Below are 20,620 nucleotides of genomic sequence, written 5' to 3'. Positions count from 1 at the left end.
TTCAAAATAAAATTAATTAATAAATAAATCAAAGAATGTTGAAAATAGTTATTTAACATTTACAAGCTCACATTCAACTTTGAATTCGATTTAATCAACTTGGTTGCCTATGACTTGGATTCTTTCAATTCGTAATTATTTAATAATTACCTGACGACAGTACACCTTGCACTAAAATCGAAATAAATCATTTTAAATAAATACAATACGTATGTAAATATACTCCTAAGTTTGCTCTGAGAGTTGCGTGCCACCATGTATAAACTGATAAACCGATTACAACCCACTAATTGCCGAATCATTGGGCAGTTCGGTCAAATAATGGCTCGCTGATAAAAATCTGTTGTACCGACCAGACCGCAATTAACGCGATTTACATTATTACACTTTGAATCATTTCGAGAGAGAAAAGATTTTCACTATTCATAACCAATTAATGAATGATTAGCTGTTTTAAAAACTGCTCCCAATAACATTTCTTTTAATACAGTGAGATATCGAAATGGGGAACTTGATTATAAATGCGTTAATCTATATTTTATTATGTTTGGCATTTATTTTTTATAGATACTATGGCGAATTGTAAGATACTAATTGCCGTGTCTGTAAAAACAATAATAATTGACGTCGATAACAAAATTTCCATATAATACAACTTTCGTTTTCATAAAGAAAATATATCCGTCACATTGATAATAATTAATGAGGGAGTAGAAAAGCCCATAATCACCATACATACTTTGCATTTTAAGTATTTTTGGTATACTATATAATAATATACTAAAGATTATTAATTATGTAATATTAAAAGAATATATTTTTTACTGGCAATGAATGCTAGATCACTTATTACTAAAAAATCGTGACATTATATTATTATAAGTGTCAGAAGTCACCACGTTTAACATCAAATCGTACTAAATAAGGTACTAATTTTCAAAAGTGGATAAGTCCAGCAGGTTTTTTTTTCTAATTTAAATATACATTATTTTTAACACTACGACAGGCCATCAAGCCCAATGAAGGTAGATTAGTTAAATAGTAGTTTATTCAGTAATAGAAGAGAAACAATCATGAACATCCAGGCTTTGAGAAAATCACATAAATAAATGGCATAGGTACATTATAAATGAGACCAAAGAGACGATGCGGTTGATTTGTTGCTAGTAAGTGAAAATATCGCATTTTCTCTCTTTGTCAAAAAGTAGATTTGACCAAATTTGAAAATTACCTAGTCAATTGAGCCCTTCTACGGAAGAAGAATGTTTTTGCGATAACGTTATTTTTCTGTAAATCGATTCAAATGATTCAAATGCGTCATAAATTAATTGCCTACATACCAGACAAAAATAATTATATTTCTGTGAAGTGCAGATAGCACCGAGACCAGTGGTTTTCAACCATTTACTAAATCGGCACACTTTACGCTCTGCCAAACTCCCCCGGCACACTAAATATTGATATAATGTAATAATAATTAGGCATGACACCCCCTACAACGAATGATATTCATACATTTCTTCGCAATACATTACATTTCGATACGATATATCTACTCATTGAACGATTCGTGTAATAATTATCATATCAAGATATATTATGTACTACTTACTAATCTATCGGTTTACTTTGTTACTGAAATAAATTAAACAATGGTGGTTAAGAAGCCCACATACCATCTGAAGCATATTCATTGACCCTAATCCGTGGCAAATCGAGATTCTTCCTCCCCAACGTCCCATCATTGGCAAACTCCAGCTTCTGCAGAAACATATCCCTACAGGTCAGCACTTCACTGACGAACTTTGCCGTCTTTTCTCCAGACCGCAGAGTCGACGCCTTGGAGCCGCTGTCCTTCGGAGTTCCGAAGCTTTTATCTGTGAATCTTGAGACCCCATCGAATGAATTTCCGATTCCACTTTCAGCGTCTCGTTCTCTTTTTACCAGCGCAAACTCCGCGTCAACATCTTCTTCTAACGATTCTTCGTCATCCTTACAACAGCATCTGCAGCAGCACCATAACGAATATTTCTTGCGGCGAGGGTTTCTATTCTTTGTTATGGCGATTGGCGAGAAGATTCCTGGTTTTGTTTTGAGGTTTTCGTTAGAGATGGCTGCTTCCGTAGAACTTGGATCATCACTGAATGTGGAATATTTAGATGGATCCGCGTTTGGGCGGTAACTTGTCAATTTCGGCATATTCACAGTTTTATTTTAATTATCCGTCAACATTACATGTTATTTTTATTATTTTATTTTTCCTAAAAATAATTATTGAAAATCATTGATAACGGTAATACAGGTTGGTACCTATTAGCAGGTACATGAAACTCTCACAAAGTAGACAAACATATTATTATATAGTATTATTATGTATGTAATAAACCATTTATTTTATTCAAATGAATAATTCACGAAATTTTTAGAATGTAACATTCCATATATTGAACATACATAATTTAAAAACACCTCAGATAATATATACCCACCCACCAGAAAAAACTATATTAGAAAAAATAACCTACTAGTTTAATTGTCACCATTAGATAGGAGGCTCGTAGCACAATTGGTTAATGCACGGATTGGCGCGACACTAATGGTTACACGGGTTCAAATCCCGTGTCGAGTTCCGTATTTTTTTTTCAAATATAGTTTTTTCTATTGAGTATATATCTGAGGTATTTTCAAGTTATGTATGTTAAATATATATATATATATATATATATATTATGTAATAATGAACTAGTTGTATATACTAACGTTGTCTTCTCAAGAAAACTATCTAGTTGTAAAATAACTCATAGTGGGTAATCAGTAGCGTATACATGATACTACACAATCATTTAAGGTTTATCTTGGCTTAATACGACAATTTTCTTAACTTAATAAAATATAATCGCCACGATTAATGATTCCAAGCGCAAGTAATGAAAATAACCAGTGCCGCGCATCGAATAAATAAAAAATATTCAAAAGTTCCTTTACAAAAATATTATTTAAATTAAAATTAATTTATTCGGTTTATTCTGGAATTTTCGGCTTAAGACGAATTTGCTACAATAAATTGCCGCGAATTACAAAACTGTATTACTGTATATTGGTATTATGGTATTCTTTACGTTTATTACAAGCATTGACTCTGTTCCAACAGGCAGTCAGGATGATAACACAATAAAAACGAAAATTGATTTTTATAACACGAATTCAATTTACTTTTTCACGACTAGGGCCAGTTTTGTTAGATAAAGAAACGTTATAAACAATAAATTAATGGATTTAGTATTAAACAATAATTTTGTGTTACTATATTTATTTTATACTGGTATTCCACCAATAAAAAAACATTTATTTGTAATTATTAAATTATTATTTACTATGTATTTAAACGATATGTTTTAATTGCTAAATTTTCTCTCGTGAGATTAAAAAGAAATTATTTTGCTACCTACCCAATTATTATTGTCATTTTTAAGCAGAATAAAATAACTACACACTTAACCGTTTATTACAGTCAGTTACCGAGTATTATTAACAAATACATAATTATTGACAGATGATAATTTTTACAATATAATAAAAAAAAAATGTTAAAAACATTTCCGTAATAATAATTTATAACATACTCTAAGACGCGGGTTCCCAACGTATGAGTCGCGACCCAAGTGGTTTCACAGTAAACATAATAGAATATTGATTTGAACCAAATCGCACCCCTAGTATGTAAAGGTCCAGCGATACTTCCCTGATCTGACAGAAAAAGAAGCTACACTGATACGAAATCCATTATCTGCTTCCCTTGATGTAGCCAGCATTCTCGATGAAGTACAAGATGAATTCTTGGAACAGCAAAACGATTCCTCGGTAGGTATATCAGTCATACCAAAATGTGACCATGTTTGCCTTTCGAGTTTTACCTACTACCATTTTGATCTACGTATCTCTGCCAGCGTAGATTTTCAACGCTTTCCAAGAAACAGTATAATTGTTGAGAATGACATGAGGTTAGGTTAGGTTAGGCGAATTTTAAAATTGGTTAACGAGTTACAATGTCAACCATCGCATTAAATATGTCTTAAGTTAAAACTATATTAAATTATAACATATAGAAAAATTTATCTTCAATGCATTTTATTTACCCTATTAAAAAGACTTTTTACAATTTATCGGGTTCGCGGGTCACTTGGCTTTTAGAAAATGGGGTCACGACTCAGAAAAGGTTGGGAACGTGTGCTCTAAGGCTTTCACTTAAGATTAATAGATTCATTTTATTAATGTATCGCATTAATTTAAATTTAAGTGCAATATTTAAATTAAACTAATATTAAATAGGTATGCAAAATTAATTTATTAAAATAAAGCTTTCTTCTGGGGTAATAATTAACACATTCATTGGTCCGATATGATAATGCATAATCATAGTATTAATTTCCTATGGAAATGTAATATAATTGATCGTATATAATAATTAATGACTATAATATTATATATGTGTTATATTATTAATTACAAACAATCTAAATGCATCAAATTGTAATAAATCAGTTTCGTTGCAAAGGCTGAGCGCGTCCACATAGAAGATTTTTATTAAAAGAGAAAGTATATTTTTTGCGCGAGCGAACGACTGACTAGAGAGAACTATGTAAGTACTTATAACTTATAACAGTAGCAAAATTAAGTGACTCCACAACCAAGAGTCGCGATACATTTTGATATCATATTTCAATATAGAAACAACTCAAAAACCTTGTTCAAAGATAATGGTATTTGATTTTTTTGCAGAAATTCTCATTTTAATTTTAAAGCCATGACTTGCATACAAAAATGTATGTTTTTTTTTAAATTTAATTTAGTAGAATTCAGCAATGCACAATGAAATTTTACAAATTTATTTAAGGCGATACTTCAGTGAAACGGCAAATAATTTTCAACTATAGGCGCGACGAAATTTTAGATTTGCTGGCACTCGGAGACCGAACGTCGAGGTGTGAATACGTCAATTTGTTTCGTGATGGCGACGGGGGTATTAATTCTTAAATCGTGTATATATGACTAAAAACGTTACCCATTTACTTTAAAAAGAAAACATGTTAATGAATATATTATTATTGTTACTAATAGAATAATAAACAGAACATTCAATGGACGCGTGTTGGATTTATATGACAAATTATATTTCGTTCGGCATGCGTCATTGCACCCGCGACCCGCAATCCGCGCATCGCATAGCCACGATCTTTTCAGACCATGCCTCAACTGAGGTATAGCCTTAATAATGAAATAAACCCACAAATTCCAGTATATAACTGAATTAATGATTAATCTCAGAAAGAGTTTTTCAATGACACATTGAAGAAATTTTTGATTGTTTTTTTTTTGCTGAATTGTAAAGAGAATATACCTTTTTACAGTGAATGGCATTATTGAATTTTGAGTTGTTTCCTTATTGAAATGGGGTAAATGATAATCTGCATAATATTACCAATGCCGCTTTAACGCTCTGTAAAGGCGGTTGTGGGGATTTCAAAATGTATACGTAAAATAGAAGCCTACAGATTCTACGCTGTTCTTCCAATTAAAAAAAGTTCTAAAGTAATATATAACTAAATAAACTGATGAGGATGATGATGATCATCAGGTATTTATGAGCTACAAGGCCTACGAGCTAAATATCTGTAATAATACAGTATCCACACAATGCGGATGCCCATATGATGATAGGTACTTTTAGGATCCATATAATACAACTTCAAAAAGAAAATATATACGTCACATTCATTATAATTAATGAGGTAGTAGAAAAGCCCATAATCACCCTACATGCTTTGAATTGTATGTATTTTTTTGTATACTGAATAATAATATACCTACCAATGACTATAATTCATTATTATTTATTGGTTATTTTCAAAAGCCAAATTCAACATCAAATCGTACTAAATATGGGACTTATTTTCAAAAGTGGATAAGTCCAGCAGATTTCTTTTCTAATTTAAATATACATTCTTTTTAACACTACAACTGGCTATTAAGTCGAACATTGTGATGTTATAAATATCAATAAAAGAGTTTGTATTAATCTTTTAGAGATCAAAGAAATTATTGCTACTTTCATGAATACGAAGATATAGCTGATGGATAAATTATACCTAGTTAGAACTATGTTTTGTTATCAAAATATTTTAATTTGTATATTGACTAAAATCGCAATGGAGTGTTACTGTTGAAAAAAAATTACGTCTCGTAAAAACATTTTTTGAGAAGCGCTGGAATCTGCAACATTCATTAAAGAACAGAAGAATTCGTTTCGAAGATAAGGTGGCTCAGTGTAGTGTTATCATTTCTACTCAAATTTCAATAAAGCTCCTGATATTTTAGTAAGGAAAAGAATAAAATATACCTACTACATTACGAGTAACTGTTAATAACGTGTTTTTAAATATTCTTTTTAGTTTACACCTAATACTATAATATAACCTCTAAAGCATAGTTATCCAACTTTCATCTTGTAAATTAGTTGATTTTCATAAAAGATAATCAAACACTTTACTTTATTGTGCAAATTTCACCTGGAAATACTGGGTCAGCGTTTTAATGACAATTGTGCATTTAGTACGGTCGACGATTTAGCGCTCAACTTATATTGTTAAAATAAGGCGTAAGTAGCACTCAATCAATAAAATCTAGAATGCATAAAATCCAATAACGATGGTATTTCACAAACGTTTTAAAATTCGTATTCCTGACAGAATTTTCCACCCCTTACCTCCAAGGATGTCACTGATTGTCTGTGTATAATGTATATCCATATAAGCCTATATTCATTAATTTTAATAATAATAATAATAAAGCAGTTATATTTTACGCGATTATTTCAGGAATATAATTATACAATTAATCACCTTAATTTGCATTTGATTTATGAAGTTTTACAATACTTCTTATATTAGGCACATTTTCATTGTGTAAAGAAAACTATTTATATAGATAGCAGGCTGTCGCCAATGTGTCTGCTAAACATTTTTTTCCCGACGGCACACTGGGAAATGGAGTGTATTCCCTGGCAAACCAAATATAAAACTAATCAAAGATCTGCTGACAAATCTAGCTCATAAAATGAGGCTTTTAAGTATATTCAATATTCATCCACTGTCAATGTCAGGTGCGTATAGAGTTGGGTTTCAGGAATTTCCCGACGGAAATTCTCGAGAAATTTTCGAGATTTTCCATCCCGAATCTCGATAATTGAAATTTTTAACATTTCGGGAAGTCCCGGATCTCGAGAATCTTTTCTCGGGATTCGGAATTTCTTCATTATCAAATATTAATTGAAAAAACGATTTTCTATATAAAAAAAAGTGAACATAAAACACAAAACGTTCAAAGACTAATCGGGGCATTTAACACAATTAAGCCAAAGTCGACTCAAAATGAGCGCAATTTCTGCAACATCAGGGAATTTTGTGTCTCAAAAGCGTACGCAATTGTCAGACGCAGCGATTGACAGTCTGTGTTTTTTGAAATTCTATTTTAATAAGTAATATTTTGAATTATTTTTGTTTTCCTACTTCTATTTTGTTTGTCTTCTTACATATTTACATATTTTTTTTGAATTTGTCTGTTTTTACACTGATTTTACGATTTTAATTTCCCTCGAGAATTCTTTTCTGGAAATCCCGAATCTCGAGATTGAGATTTTCTCGAGAAATACCCAACTGTAGGTGCGTACCGTCGTATTTCACAAAAGGATTGAAGATCCACACGTTTGATGAACAGGTGATGGAAAATACTGAGAAAATGGTGCAATGACGTTTTCTACTGTCTTTTGCACTGACAATATGTTAAATTTGTTTTAGATATCGTCTACACCTGAGAAAGAATCAAGCTGTGAGTTTTAATTTTTCTCGTCGACAATTTATTCTAACTTGTAATACACAATACGGACAGATTTACATAAATACAGTTCGGCACTGTTTTAAACTAACGAAACTGATTCTGAGCATTATTAAAAATTAAATAAAACGGTAGAATAAACAGACCAACCCAAAAAACATCATTTCGAGATATCGCAATTTGAAAGCTTGGAAATGAAAGAATTTAATATTTTTAAGGTTTATCTACACTACACAATTTTTTGATGTCTTCTTAATACATTTTTAGGTGACTTTTACTTGTTGATGGTAATAAATACATCTGTGGGTCTATTCTATGCTTATCGACCGCTAAAGTGATAAAGTGAAAAATATTATCAAACTTAGGGTAGGTTTGTATCAAAATATTAGCACTTATTGTAACAATTACACGAAGCCGGTTTTTATTGTTGCAATAAGTGCTATATTTTAACAGCACCTATCTTGCTGCTGTTAAAATATCGCACTTATTGCAACAATAAAAACCGGCTTCGTGTAATTGTTACAATAAGTGCTAATATTTTGATACAAACCTACCCTAAGTTTGATACTATTTATCAATTTAGTGTTCGATAAGTATAGAATAGACCCAGTGGAAGGTTTTAAACCAGGCAAGGTGGCTAAAATGTGGTTTGGTGACTTTTGATTATTCATAACCTGCACCAAAGCGATCTTATTATGACAAGTTAAAGTAACTATTCCTGTTTGGTTATTGTTGCCTATTTCAGATAAGTATTAGGAGTTTTTAAATGACATATCAGTAAAGTCACCATACATAGTTTAGTAACTTTTGCTTCGATATTTATAACGAAGGATTTATTTTCTATTGTGCCAATAATGTCTATCCGCCTGTAATTTGTATGTAAAGTATGTTAAAAATAATTACAAGATAAAAAGAACTTTTTATATAAAACGTTTTTAAATTTTCTGTTGAATCATATAAACTGGACTTGACTAGCTTAAACGATCAAAAAAATGTACTTGATAGAAATAATACTGAAATGTCATTTTGACATGTCATATTGATTGCCATAGTAACGCACGTATATATTAATAATTTAGTTGCTAGGACCCAAGACCCCTAGCAACCAATAATGGTGTCGAAATAACTTTTCATACAAAACAGAATTAACTGAAAATGAATTCAATTTTACTTAAAGATGGCTAAAAGTAATAAAAAAATGCATTGGCATCGTGTTCTGATATATTCTAAAAGTTTCAAATGTCGGGAAGTGAGTTAAAAATCGATTGCAAGATTTCTACCGGACAAAGAACCACCAGACAAATAAGAATACGAGCTAAGAAAAACGTTGTTATAATAAAAACAGATAATTCGGATTTAATCAACATTTTACAAAGGTAAATAAGGTAAGATAATTCTACGCTTCGGGTGACATACTCAGCTCAAAACTGCCTTTTTTGAGGGTTAGTGACTTTTGCCTGAACGGTGACGTATAAAAGTTTGCCTAAATATGTATTCAATGTTGGTTTTGTCGCGTTTTGTCGCGTTTTTATAAAACAAAGATTAATGAACACTTGATTACGATATGATATTATATTACACACAAATATAAAACACAGCTGTAGGGAGCAAATTTAATAATAATTGTTAAGAATTATTATACGATTTTTTTTTCACACCATTAGAAATGATACAATATGATTAATCACATAATTATTACAGCGCGATGATCTCTTAGGTTTTAAAATGGCCTAGCTAATAAATTATAATAGCCAAGATTTAGAACTTGTAAGTAAGTACACTCATATTTTAAAACTTATCACTTTTTATACACAAAATTTTATCACTTTTATTAATAATTAATGATATAAATATTACAGATTGTTGTATACGAGAAAACAGCATCGACGTTTAGCTTTGAACTGGTGATCCGTTGGCAATTATTTCAAATTAAACGCCACGGTACGCGCCAGGGAATGGAACTGAGTACATCCTGTGTAGATTAGGAGGCCAGGTTCCATTATCGCATCACAATACAATATTAATAATATGATATTATCTGATATTCAAACCAAAATATTTTTTTATTATAATCAGAGAGAAATTAGCGCAGACTTTTGTGTCGCGACTGATGGTTTTTCTGGGCAGGACTGTGAGGTAATTCGTAAATGAACGCGTAGCAAAGGAGTGATGTATGTCGACTCACATGCGCAGAAAATAATTTAATGTATAATTAATACACACGATTTATCATGTCCGACTAACTTTCAAGACACACAAGATTAAATTTCTATATTAAAAACATACTATAAGTATCTACTTAACATTGTTTTAATTTCTAAATCGACACGACATTTAAATCATAATAATTACAAGATACAAAGAACTTTTTATATACAACGTTTTTAAATTGTCTGCTGAATTATTATACTCAATATGCTCAAACTTGTACTTGATATGAAGTAAATAAAAAACAAACAAACAAATATAGAATACTGAAATGTCATTTTGATTTCCATAGTAACGCACGTATATATTAATAATTTAGTTGATAGGACCACCCACTTAGCAACCAATAATAGTGGACTGGATTACGGATTTCTTCCAAAATAACTTTTCATACAAAACACAATTAACTGAAAATTAATTCAATTCTGCTTAAACATGGCTAAAAGTATTAAATGAATGCATTGGCATCGTGTTCTGATATATTCTAAAAGTTTCAAATGTCTAGCTAGTCTGGAAGTTAGTTAAAAATCGATTGCAAGATTTGTACCGGACAAATAAGAATACGAGCTAATAAAAACGTTGTAAAAAGTGAATCCACCGAAAAGAATAGGTTTCAATGCGCCCGGTATTAACATATGGATCAGAATGCAGGGCACTCAACAAACAGGATGAGAGAAATATGAATATCTTTGAGAGGAGAGTTTTGAGGAAAATCTTTGGGCCTGTTCAAAAAAGTGGCATTTGAAGGTCACGGTATAATGAGGAACTGTATACACTTGATGGGGGCGAAAAGATCACGTGGCATATGAAAATGCAGATTGCGCTGGATCGGCATAGAATGCCGGGGGATATACCGGCGAGGCGGGCTATGTACGCAATCACCGATTGCAAGAGAAGACCTGGACGGCCGAAATTGAGATGGCTTGACTACGCCACGAGTTAAAAATTCTCGGAGAGTGTCGGCCCTGGATCGTCCAGAGTGAAGGAAGTTTTTGAAGGAGGCCAAGACCAGCCAAGGGTTGTAGTGCCATACATTCTAAATTATTATCCGCATTTACCTCAAATTAATAAATTTAAGTAGAAATAAGTTGTACTCGTAATGGACGAGTGGTAGTGTTCGTTTCTGAGGTCAAAATCTTACCTAATAGCAAAATGCACCTCTTCCGGGAGGCTGCCAACCAAGATACACATCGTATTGTAGTGCCAATAAATAAACAAAGTAAATAGTATATATGTAATAAGAATCAGAATGTAGATTTACCATAATATCTATTGAATATGGAAAGGAAAAACTACATATTATAATAGTAGCAGTTAACAAACGCCGAAAAGGAAAACAATACAAAAGTTTCTTTTAATTAAATACCACTTCAAAAAAATAAGTCACAATCGTAGACTAGGTCACAATATTTTAAACATTGTTTTGTGAGAATAAATTATTTTAGATCATAAAATTATATATAACCAAAAAATTATCAGATATGAAATTTGGTCATCAGTTAAATTCAATATCGTATGTTAGATTTAAGGTGAAGCCTTTACTGAGCCTTTTAAAAAGGGATTTCAAGTTATACACATTTATATTTTTTATAAAAATCGATGTTTTTTAAAATAGATATAAAAATATTAAAACTATGAATTAGTCAAAAATCTCTTAAGCGATGCTTAGAAAACCTAATAAACTAAATTTCAATAATAAATATGACCATAAAATATATGTACCTAATAATAATATGCGGTCGGAATCAACAAATTCACATTTTATTTTATTTTTTTACAATTGTAAGTTTATTAAAATTGAAATAAAAAATATTTTTCTTTTTAATGATTTCAAATACATATTTATTAATTAACATAGTTGAAATTGTAAATTATCAAAAAAAATCTCAAATTGCAAGCTTCGTATTTTTCCGCTAGGTGCCTCTTTGAAAACGGCTCAGTAAATGCTTCACCTTAATTTGGTTTGCTGATTGTTAAGGCGAAGTCTTCACTGAGCCTTTTTTAAAGAGGCACCTAGCGGAAAAATACGAAGCTTGCAATTTGAGACATTTTTTTGATAATTTACAATTTCAACTGTATTAATGAATAAATATGTATCTGAAAACTTTAAAAAGAAAAATATTTTTCATTTTAAGTCACAAATAAACTTATAATTGTAAAAAATGTAATAAAATGTGAATTTGTTGTATCGGACCGCACCCTATTATTACATATATTTTATGGTCATATTTATTATTAAAGTTTAGTCTATTAAGTTTTCTAAGCATCACCTAAGAGATATTTGACTAATTCATAGTTTTAATATTTTTTATATCTATTTTAAAAAACATCGATTTTTATAAAAAATACAAATGTGTATAACTTGAAATCCTTTTTATAAAAGAAAAGTAAGTAGTAAAATTAAGACATGAGAAAATAATTTAATGTAGATAAAACCTTAAAAACATTAAAATCTGATTTTTCCTGCATTTTCAAACTTTCAAATTGCGATATCTCAAAACTATGTTTTTAGGGTTGGTGATTTTTGTCTGAACGGTGACGATATAATAATATTACATATATTTTTAAAGGTACGTATAAGTACGTAACGTCTATTTATTTTCGAATTGCGTGGCGTCCAGTTTTTTCGGTGCCAAATCGTCCTAGACCCTAGTTACGATCCTGACTATTTGCCATTTTTCTTTTTTTTAATACTGATGTACATACATTATATACATTTTGTTGTCACGACTTCTATGATTGTCAAATAAATATGAAGCTACAAGGCTAGTGTTATTAAATTGATTATTTTCGCATTATGGTCAAAACTGTCAACACAGCCTGTGAGTGACCTTATTATATTTTTTGTCAGCTAATAACGTATTCTCATGTGACATAATGTGTATTGTTGGCAGTTACAATGTCAAACTGGATTTCACTCAAAACAAATACATTGTTTTAAATAAATGATAACAATTACTTAATTAGTTACGAACAGTCCAGGCTTTGAACGACATAGGAAAGATTTTGTAACTCCCTTATATACCAACATCGCATATTAGAAGAGTCAAATTCAACAATAATAATAAACACTTGCAAGTCAAAATTGGGATGGCATTAATATTTTATGTCTGGAATATCGGTGCGGCCCATTCTATGGACATAATTAAAATCATTGACAAACTCCAGAATAAAGGTGAAGAGATCAAACGTTTGATTTGACGTGTGGGTGTCTGATACACCGCTCGCAGCATAAGGTTGCCCTCACACACACTCCGTTGTTCTAATTATACCGATAAACGAGCGTGTGCGAGTTGCCTAATAAAATAAGACAATCATATTATATTATTATAAAAATAAATTAGGATAATTATTTATTTAATTAGTATCGTTATATTATGTAATATCCGGGAAATTGATATCCGTGATAATTATCGGAAAATCTGCTACCGTATCGCGGCTAATGAAAATGCTTTGTCGTTTTTAATACTCAAGTCATAAAACTGTCTATGTACTAAATTAACTTATGTACCTACCTTATCTAGTAGGTTATATTAAATATCTAAGACATGTACTAAATTAACTTATGTACCTACCTTATCTAGTAGGTTATATTAAATATCTAAGACTTATTTTATAGTAATGATATTTCTCTATGATTTTTTGACCAGCTAATGAAAATAGCACACATTAAATGGGATATTAATCTGAAAATGAACACAGGTAAAACTACTTGAGAGGCTTGGAAACTTATGAAAAACATGTGCTCTATGCTCGTGCTTTGCACGAATGTGTAAACACAAACAATGACCTCTCCAAACCAACCCGCACAGCACCACACTCGCTTAATCGACCGTATCACGAGGCTCTACGTTTGATGTGAAGCATGACAAGTTTTTTACGTCTAGTAATGTATCAGGATCCGATACCCAAAACTGTGGCCGCCACGCTCCCAAATGAGCTTTGACTGAGTTTACTGAGTTGACTTAAGTTAATAAAAAGTGCCATGGGGGAGAAAGGCAGAGACAACAAACATAAAAGAAAATGAATTTGAGCATACATATTATAATACAAAAACAAATCTAAATAATACGGATAAACAAAAACTATGTGAAGAGATCTTCACGTCCGCAATAAGACGCCGCAATTTTTTAAAAGCTATTGAATTGACTTTCGTGGCGACCAGGTCGGACGGCCAGATGGGCCCAACAGGTTGAATGTGTCAATTTTATGATCTTTTTTTTCAATATGAAAAACATTTTTTGAACAATTTTTTTAACCTTATTTAATCGCATGGCCAGAGACGCGGACGTGGTAATGGCGATCTTATGTTTGTCCTGTGTTCTGATGCAGGAGCGTGATAGGGTGAAATAAGAATGATATTTGATCAAAATGAAGATTGGCGTTTAAATATGAAGAATGGTTGTTACGTACCTCTTACTGATATAATAAGTATTCAAAATACAATAAAAAATGTATAAGATGGATTGCCCATGGTTGACAAACGGATTTGATAGACCAAACTGGAAAGGTATGGAACCGTTTGATGGGAGGTAAGCTGAGAAGCCTAACCTACATTATTTGGATGGAGTAATTGAGGATACGTTAGATTAGAGCAGTGTTTCCCAAACTTTTGACATCTGTGTACCCCTTCTATAATTTTCGTAACACTGAGTACCCCTCGTCAAAAAAGAATTGCATTTACTTTAATAGCAATCAAAAAATATTTATTTTTTCCTTTTTTAGTAGGTATCTACCTACATAAACAAAATAATGATAAACGAAAAATAAAATTCATTCATAATAAAATATACTTAAATAAAATAAATAATAATTATATTATAAATAACATTCATTATAATCAATCACAAGGATGAAATTGTTTATGTTGAGACGACAGATCATCGTAATTTGGTTGCCTGGTTATTAATTTTAATCTGAGATGCGGTTGCACATCCAAAAGCCTGTTCCTTGTTTTTGACTTAATGTCTACAAATGCTGAAAAAGCAACTCCACATAAAATATTATGAAGTTGGGAAAGGCAAGATGTATTTCAGAACTTTCTCAGTTAAAACTGGATACACGTGTTGCATTTGCAACCAAAATGATGTTAAAGTACACTCTTATATTTATTTTTAAAGAATCCGTCTGACGCTAATTCTAACAATTGCTCTTCTTCATCTTCTAGCATGTATGTTGTACTGATGCTTGTTGCACCAGGAGCATCTAAAGCCCGGTGAAGCGCGTACCCCCACCGAACTCTTCCCGTACCGCAGGGGGTACGCGTACCACACTTTGGGAAACACTGGATTAGAGGATTGACCAGAATGGGGACGACATCTAAATGCCAGGACTCTTCGTGAAATGCAACACAAATGAAAATAATGATGACTTAGCAAGCGAATGGAACCAGCGTTTATGTTCTCTTCTCAATAATAATTCAACAAACTGCAATTTAACGAAAATTGTCGTTAATGTGTTTATACCTATATAAGTTGGAAATAATATACTACAGTGGTACCAAAATATAGTTTAAAACCAGTAGCCATAACACGAATGAACGTTTAATAAATATTCTATTCATGGAAGTAGCTCAGAATGGCGTTTTTTTCGGTTAGTATACCGGAAGAGTCAGCTGTATTGGGGCTTATTATTTCACTTTCTCACTTCGTGTTGTACTAAACGTGTGAAAGACGTTTGCAAAATTACAATCAAGCACAATGCCATGTCAAATCTTGCATTTCGCTAAACCAAAGGAATGAAACATTAAGTTGGTTTATTGTAATTCTCCATGTAACTATATTTAAATATATAATAAAATAAATTGTTCGGTATGTGACATACTTTACGGAAATTTTCGACTGATAAGCACCAAGTGGACAAAAATGTTACTACTATTACATATTATATCAAATTATTAGACTTGCAAAAACCTACCTTCATTTCTGTGTTTATTTAGTAAATGTTTGTCTCTCCTGTATACATTTAATTTGATCACATACGTACCAATTTTGAATATAAATTGTTTTTTTATCAAATATACCTATATTACAATATTTTATGAGTATCATAGATATAGGTCAATGTCTCTACTTTTGATTTCATACATATTTACATTGTTGGTATAAAGTCGTCAAAATTATAATATTATAATAACAATATTTTCTGAGTGGATAATTTAACGTTTTACCTGTTGAAAGTCAAAATTTTGCGTATATATAATTTAATATATATTCGTGAGCGCCACGCCACTCCCACTGCGGATTTTAGCATAAATAATTTACAACGTGACTAGACAAACGCGTGCGCTAAGAAATTTAAATGGCGTTGAGAAATAAACCAATTTTTTTATATATTTATAACAGTGACATCATTTTTGTCAACTCATCGTAGGTATTATCATTAGGGGTTGCAAAAAATGGCCCAATTTGACATACATATGACGCAAAAACTGGCATGATTTTGCAGGGTCGAAAAAATTATACTAGGTAAGTACCTATATTATGTGCAATTTTAAATTTTCCTAATTTTAAAACCAGAACATACGCGCACTGGCCTTCTATGCAGTTTCAATTTCAAATACATTATTTTGAAGTTAAATGATGATATTATGACAGATGACAAAACAAAAATGAATAATTACAAGATAAAAAGAACTTTTTATATATAACGTTTTTAAATTTTCTGTTGAATCATATAAACTTGACTTGACTAGCTTCAACGATAAAAAAAATTTGTACTTGATAGAAATAATACTGAAATGTCATTTTGACATTTCATATAGATTTCCATAATACCGCACGTATATATTAATAATTTAGTTGCTAGGACCCCAGTCCCTTAGCAACCAACAATAGTGGATTGGCTTACGGATTTCTTCCGAATTAACTTTTCATACAAAACAGAATTAACTGAAAATGAATTCAATTCTACTTAAAGATGGCTAAAAGTATTAAAAGAATGCATTGGCATCGTGTTCTGATATATTCTAAAAGTTTCAAATGTCCAGCTAGTCGGGAAGTTAGTTAAAAATCGATTGCAAGATTTGTACTGGATTAACAACCACCGGACAAATAAGAATACGACTTAATAAAAACGTTGTAAAATAACGTTACTGTCATTCAATATAAAATTCAAAAAATATACGTACTTATATAATAGTATGGAACATTTTGCAAAGTATGAAAAAACATTCTAGCTATTTGGATGACATAATTAATTGTGAAAATAATACTTTTACATACGCAAGACATTTTCCTTGGTATCAACTTTACAATGGGACTCTTCGGTCAATTTTACATGAGGCATGTTCCTCTTAATTAACAATAATTTTCATATTTTTCATACAATATTGGATAGACTTAAGTAATATAATAATGTTGTATTTATGAAAAAATATCATACAATACTACATCGATTAGAAAAAACAATGTTAGGTAATCTAAGACATTAAAAAATTATTATACATTTTAAAAAACCGACTAGACTACTTTCACTTATGCTCAACAGATGCCGTCGTAAATAACAAATTAATAATTTAAATATAATATTAATAACAATAACAATGGTTAGGTAGATTTATGTTGTTCGTATTATTACGAGGGGCCTCATTTCGTTGGTGACGTACGGTAATGGTTCTCAAACTGATAAGCCCGCGTTTAATAAAATGTAAAAAAAACTATAAATAATTTCAAATGTTTCATGTTTTCATCACATTTTACATTATGAGATTTAGTTAATGCATAAACGGGATGTTATAAAGTAATTCACAATACTGCCTGAGATAGTTAATTTCAAATAAATAACATTAGAATAGTTACTGGAAATATAAATAAATTTGAAAGTAGTACGAATGCTGTGGAAAGTTATTTAAAATTATTAATTTATTTTATATAATTACTTTAAAGCATTATATTCCAATAAAATAGTAATTAAATTTCATTATTTTGAGCGGACCGTATTATGGACCTATTACTACTGGATATTAACAGTTAGTAGTAGCGTGCGGTGACACTTACGTTAGGGATTCTGGTACAAATTACATATCTACCCATTATTGTGTACGTATTTAGGGTTTATAACCAATTTAGTATTGGAAAAAAGGGTGATGATGATATATGTGCGTGGTAACTCTGCGTTATTCTAAAAATATGTATGTCATTAATAAACAGCATCTTTAGAAGTATAGTTGCCCAAGTTAACATTGACCGTACAAATGCATCATATTATTGCATGTCGATTATTTATGAGGATCCCATGCATATACAGCATTATAGACCGTACGCCACTGATTAACAGACTTTTTTTAAAAATAGATTTTTAGCCATCTGTAAACCACTTGCTCTAGATCAAACATACAATGGAAAAACAACTTGTATTTTTATATCAGCATCGAAACTCACGGCTGCACGGAAATGCGATCTGCCAACTACACAACCGTGGGTTATCCACCACAAATCATAGCAATAAATATAAAATTATCTTAAAATAATAAATATATTGAGAAACATTCGCGGACTCTGTTTCACAGAATAGTACCGATAAATCATGTCTAAATTGTGTATAATTTAATTATATTGATTGGTATAACATAAACAAATTTTTAGTTGACACGGGTCACAGTTTTAGGTAAATATCTGCGTCCGGGACTGTCGGGTGAAACGAAGTGTGCTCATTTCGATGTTATAGCCAATGACGGTCATATCAATATAGCACTCGTGAATTTGAGTCAAGGACGTTTTTGAACAAATGCATCGTAGATAATGCATAGCCTCATTTTAATATGCACAAAACACGTTTCGTTTTACTTCATGTTGACAGTTAATTTCTAATATTTTAGAAAGGTCACCATAATCAACATTATTAGTTTCTTTTTCAACTATTCACTTCCACCAGAATACCTTCTCATTTAAGAACTCTCAATATTAAAGTGTATACGTAGACACGAATGATTATGAAATAATTACCATTGCATCATATAGGTGGCCTTCATTTTTTAATTTTATTTTATATTCATTTTATTTATATAAATAAAAAGGAATTCAAGTTATAGGTACACATTTATATTTTTATAAAAATCATGTTTTTTTAAATAAATATGAAAAATATTAAAACGATGAATTGGTCAAAAATCTAAGCGTCAAAAAATTTAAGACTTAATAAACTAAATTTTATTAATAAATATGACCATAAAATATAATGTAATAATAAGATGTGACCCTGCAACGAACTCACATTTTTTTACAATTAATTGTAAGTTTATCTTTGAATTTAAAAAAAATCTTTTTAATGTAAGATACATATTTATTAATTAATACAGTTGAAATTGTAAATTATCAAAAAAAATCTCAAATTGCAAGCTTCGTATTTTTCCGCTAGGTCCTCTGTTGGCATATAGGATCCCCCTTAATATTCCACTCTTTTGGCCAAAAGAACAGGTAAGTGCTAATTACGCGAGCATATGGGAGAGCGGATAAGCATATTATAATATGTAAATCAAAAGAGGTAATAGGGTCGCTTTTTATATATCCAGGGCACTGATAGAGACACAGGTACCGAGGGACATTTGAGGTATTAAATAACTGCGATTTATAATGATTATCAATAATTTATTCTCTGTTACACAGTGCATATATATCAACCATGTTGAAAAGATATTGTTATGAAAGTGGGCCAAAAAGGGATTACATATTGTACGACAACATCTTCTTGGCTAAGCTTCTAGGCGCTGCTGTCTACTAAATGGGAGGAGCTTCTTAGTTTATAATGGGATTTCGGGTAAAAATGGGCGGGGCATGTTAGTTCACAGTATTAACACGTAGCCAAAAAGATGTTGTCATCTAATGTCATTAATAGTCGATTAATTCTCATATAAACTGTGAAGAGATAGAGAGGCAGTTAAGTTGTTTGACATTGCGTAGAAAAATCATTTATAAGAAACCAGAACTTGCTTCAACAACGTTGGTAGAGAAACCACAGAATGTTGCATCTAATAATGAAGAGTTTCTTTGGTATAAAGTAAAGTATAGTACGTATTATTATAATATGAAGTTGGCGGTTTAAAATAAATGGGTTGTTGAATATAGTAATATTTATTTTATAAAAAAAAATATCCGAATTGTATTGGTACTGAAGTCGAATCAATCAATATCAGTTATCGTAATCAGCTGATAAGCGCCTAAGATAAAATTATCGATCAGATAAAAAATGAAACAATGGTCATTGTAAGCATACAAAGTGTAACATAATAAAATTTACAGAGTGTTGTCAGTGTTGCCAACTATTATTCACAAAAATATGCCAGAGAGGATAATAAATTAAGCTAGATGGCAGAAAATTATAGATTGAAAAGGTTTTTCAAAATAATGTGTCACAAAAACAAAAATTTAAAATTGATTTAGGTAAGAAATTTAGTCGTATTTTTTTATATAGTATTTAGTGTATTAATTATTATAAAATGTATATATTTGTCTTGATTTATCTGTCTGCTCATATACTCTATAATATCTGCTACGCATTGAATCTCTAGAAGACAGCACGCATC

General features: G+C 30.9%; 2 protein-coding genes across 2 annotated transcripts in view; both read right to left on the bottom strand.

Moving 5' to 3' along the window:
- The window catches only part of LOC147078937 (uncharacterized), a 286,232-nt gene that overhangs the window by 23,356 nt on the left and 242,256 nt on the right, over positions 1-20,620 (bottom strand). The window lies entirely within an intron of this gene.
- Positions 1,660-9,793, bottom strand: LOC147078938 (uncharacterized). The gene is made up of 2 exons (XM_085955029.1): positions 9,748-9,793; positions 1,660-2,261 (listed from the first exon to the last, which is right to left on the bottom strand). The coding sequence occupies exon 2, from the start codon at positions 2,197-2,199 to the stop codon at positions 1,660-1,662; it is 540 nt and encodes a 179-aa protein (XP_085811155.1). The 5' UTR covers positions 2,200-2,261; positions 9,748-9,793.

The sequence above is a fragment of the Rhyacophila brunnea genome, unplaced genomic scaffold (assembly GCF_057557595.1).
Source record: "Rhyacophila brunnea isolate RB1 unplaced genomic scaffold, BYU_Rbru_1.0 scaffold_10, whole genome shotgun sequence".
NCBI lineage: Eukaryota > Metazoa > Arthropoda > Insecta > Trichoptera > Rhyacophilidae > Rhyacophila > Rhyacophila brunnea.
The sequence above is the reverse complement of the archived record's forward strand: the minus strand, read 5'-3'. Positions and strand labels throughout refer to the sequence as shown.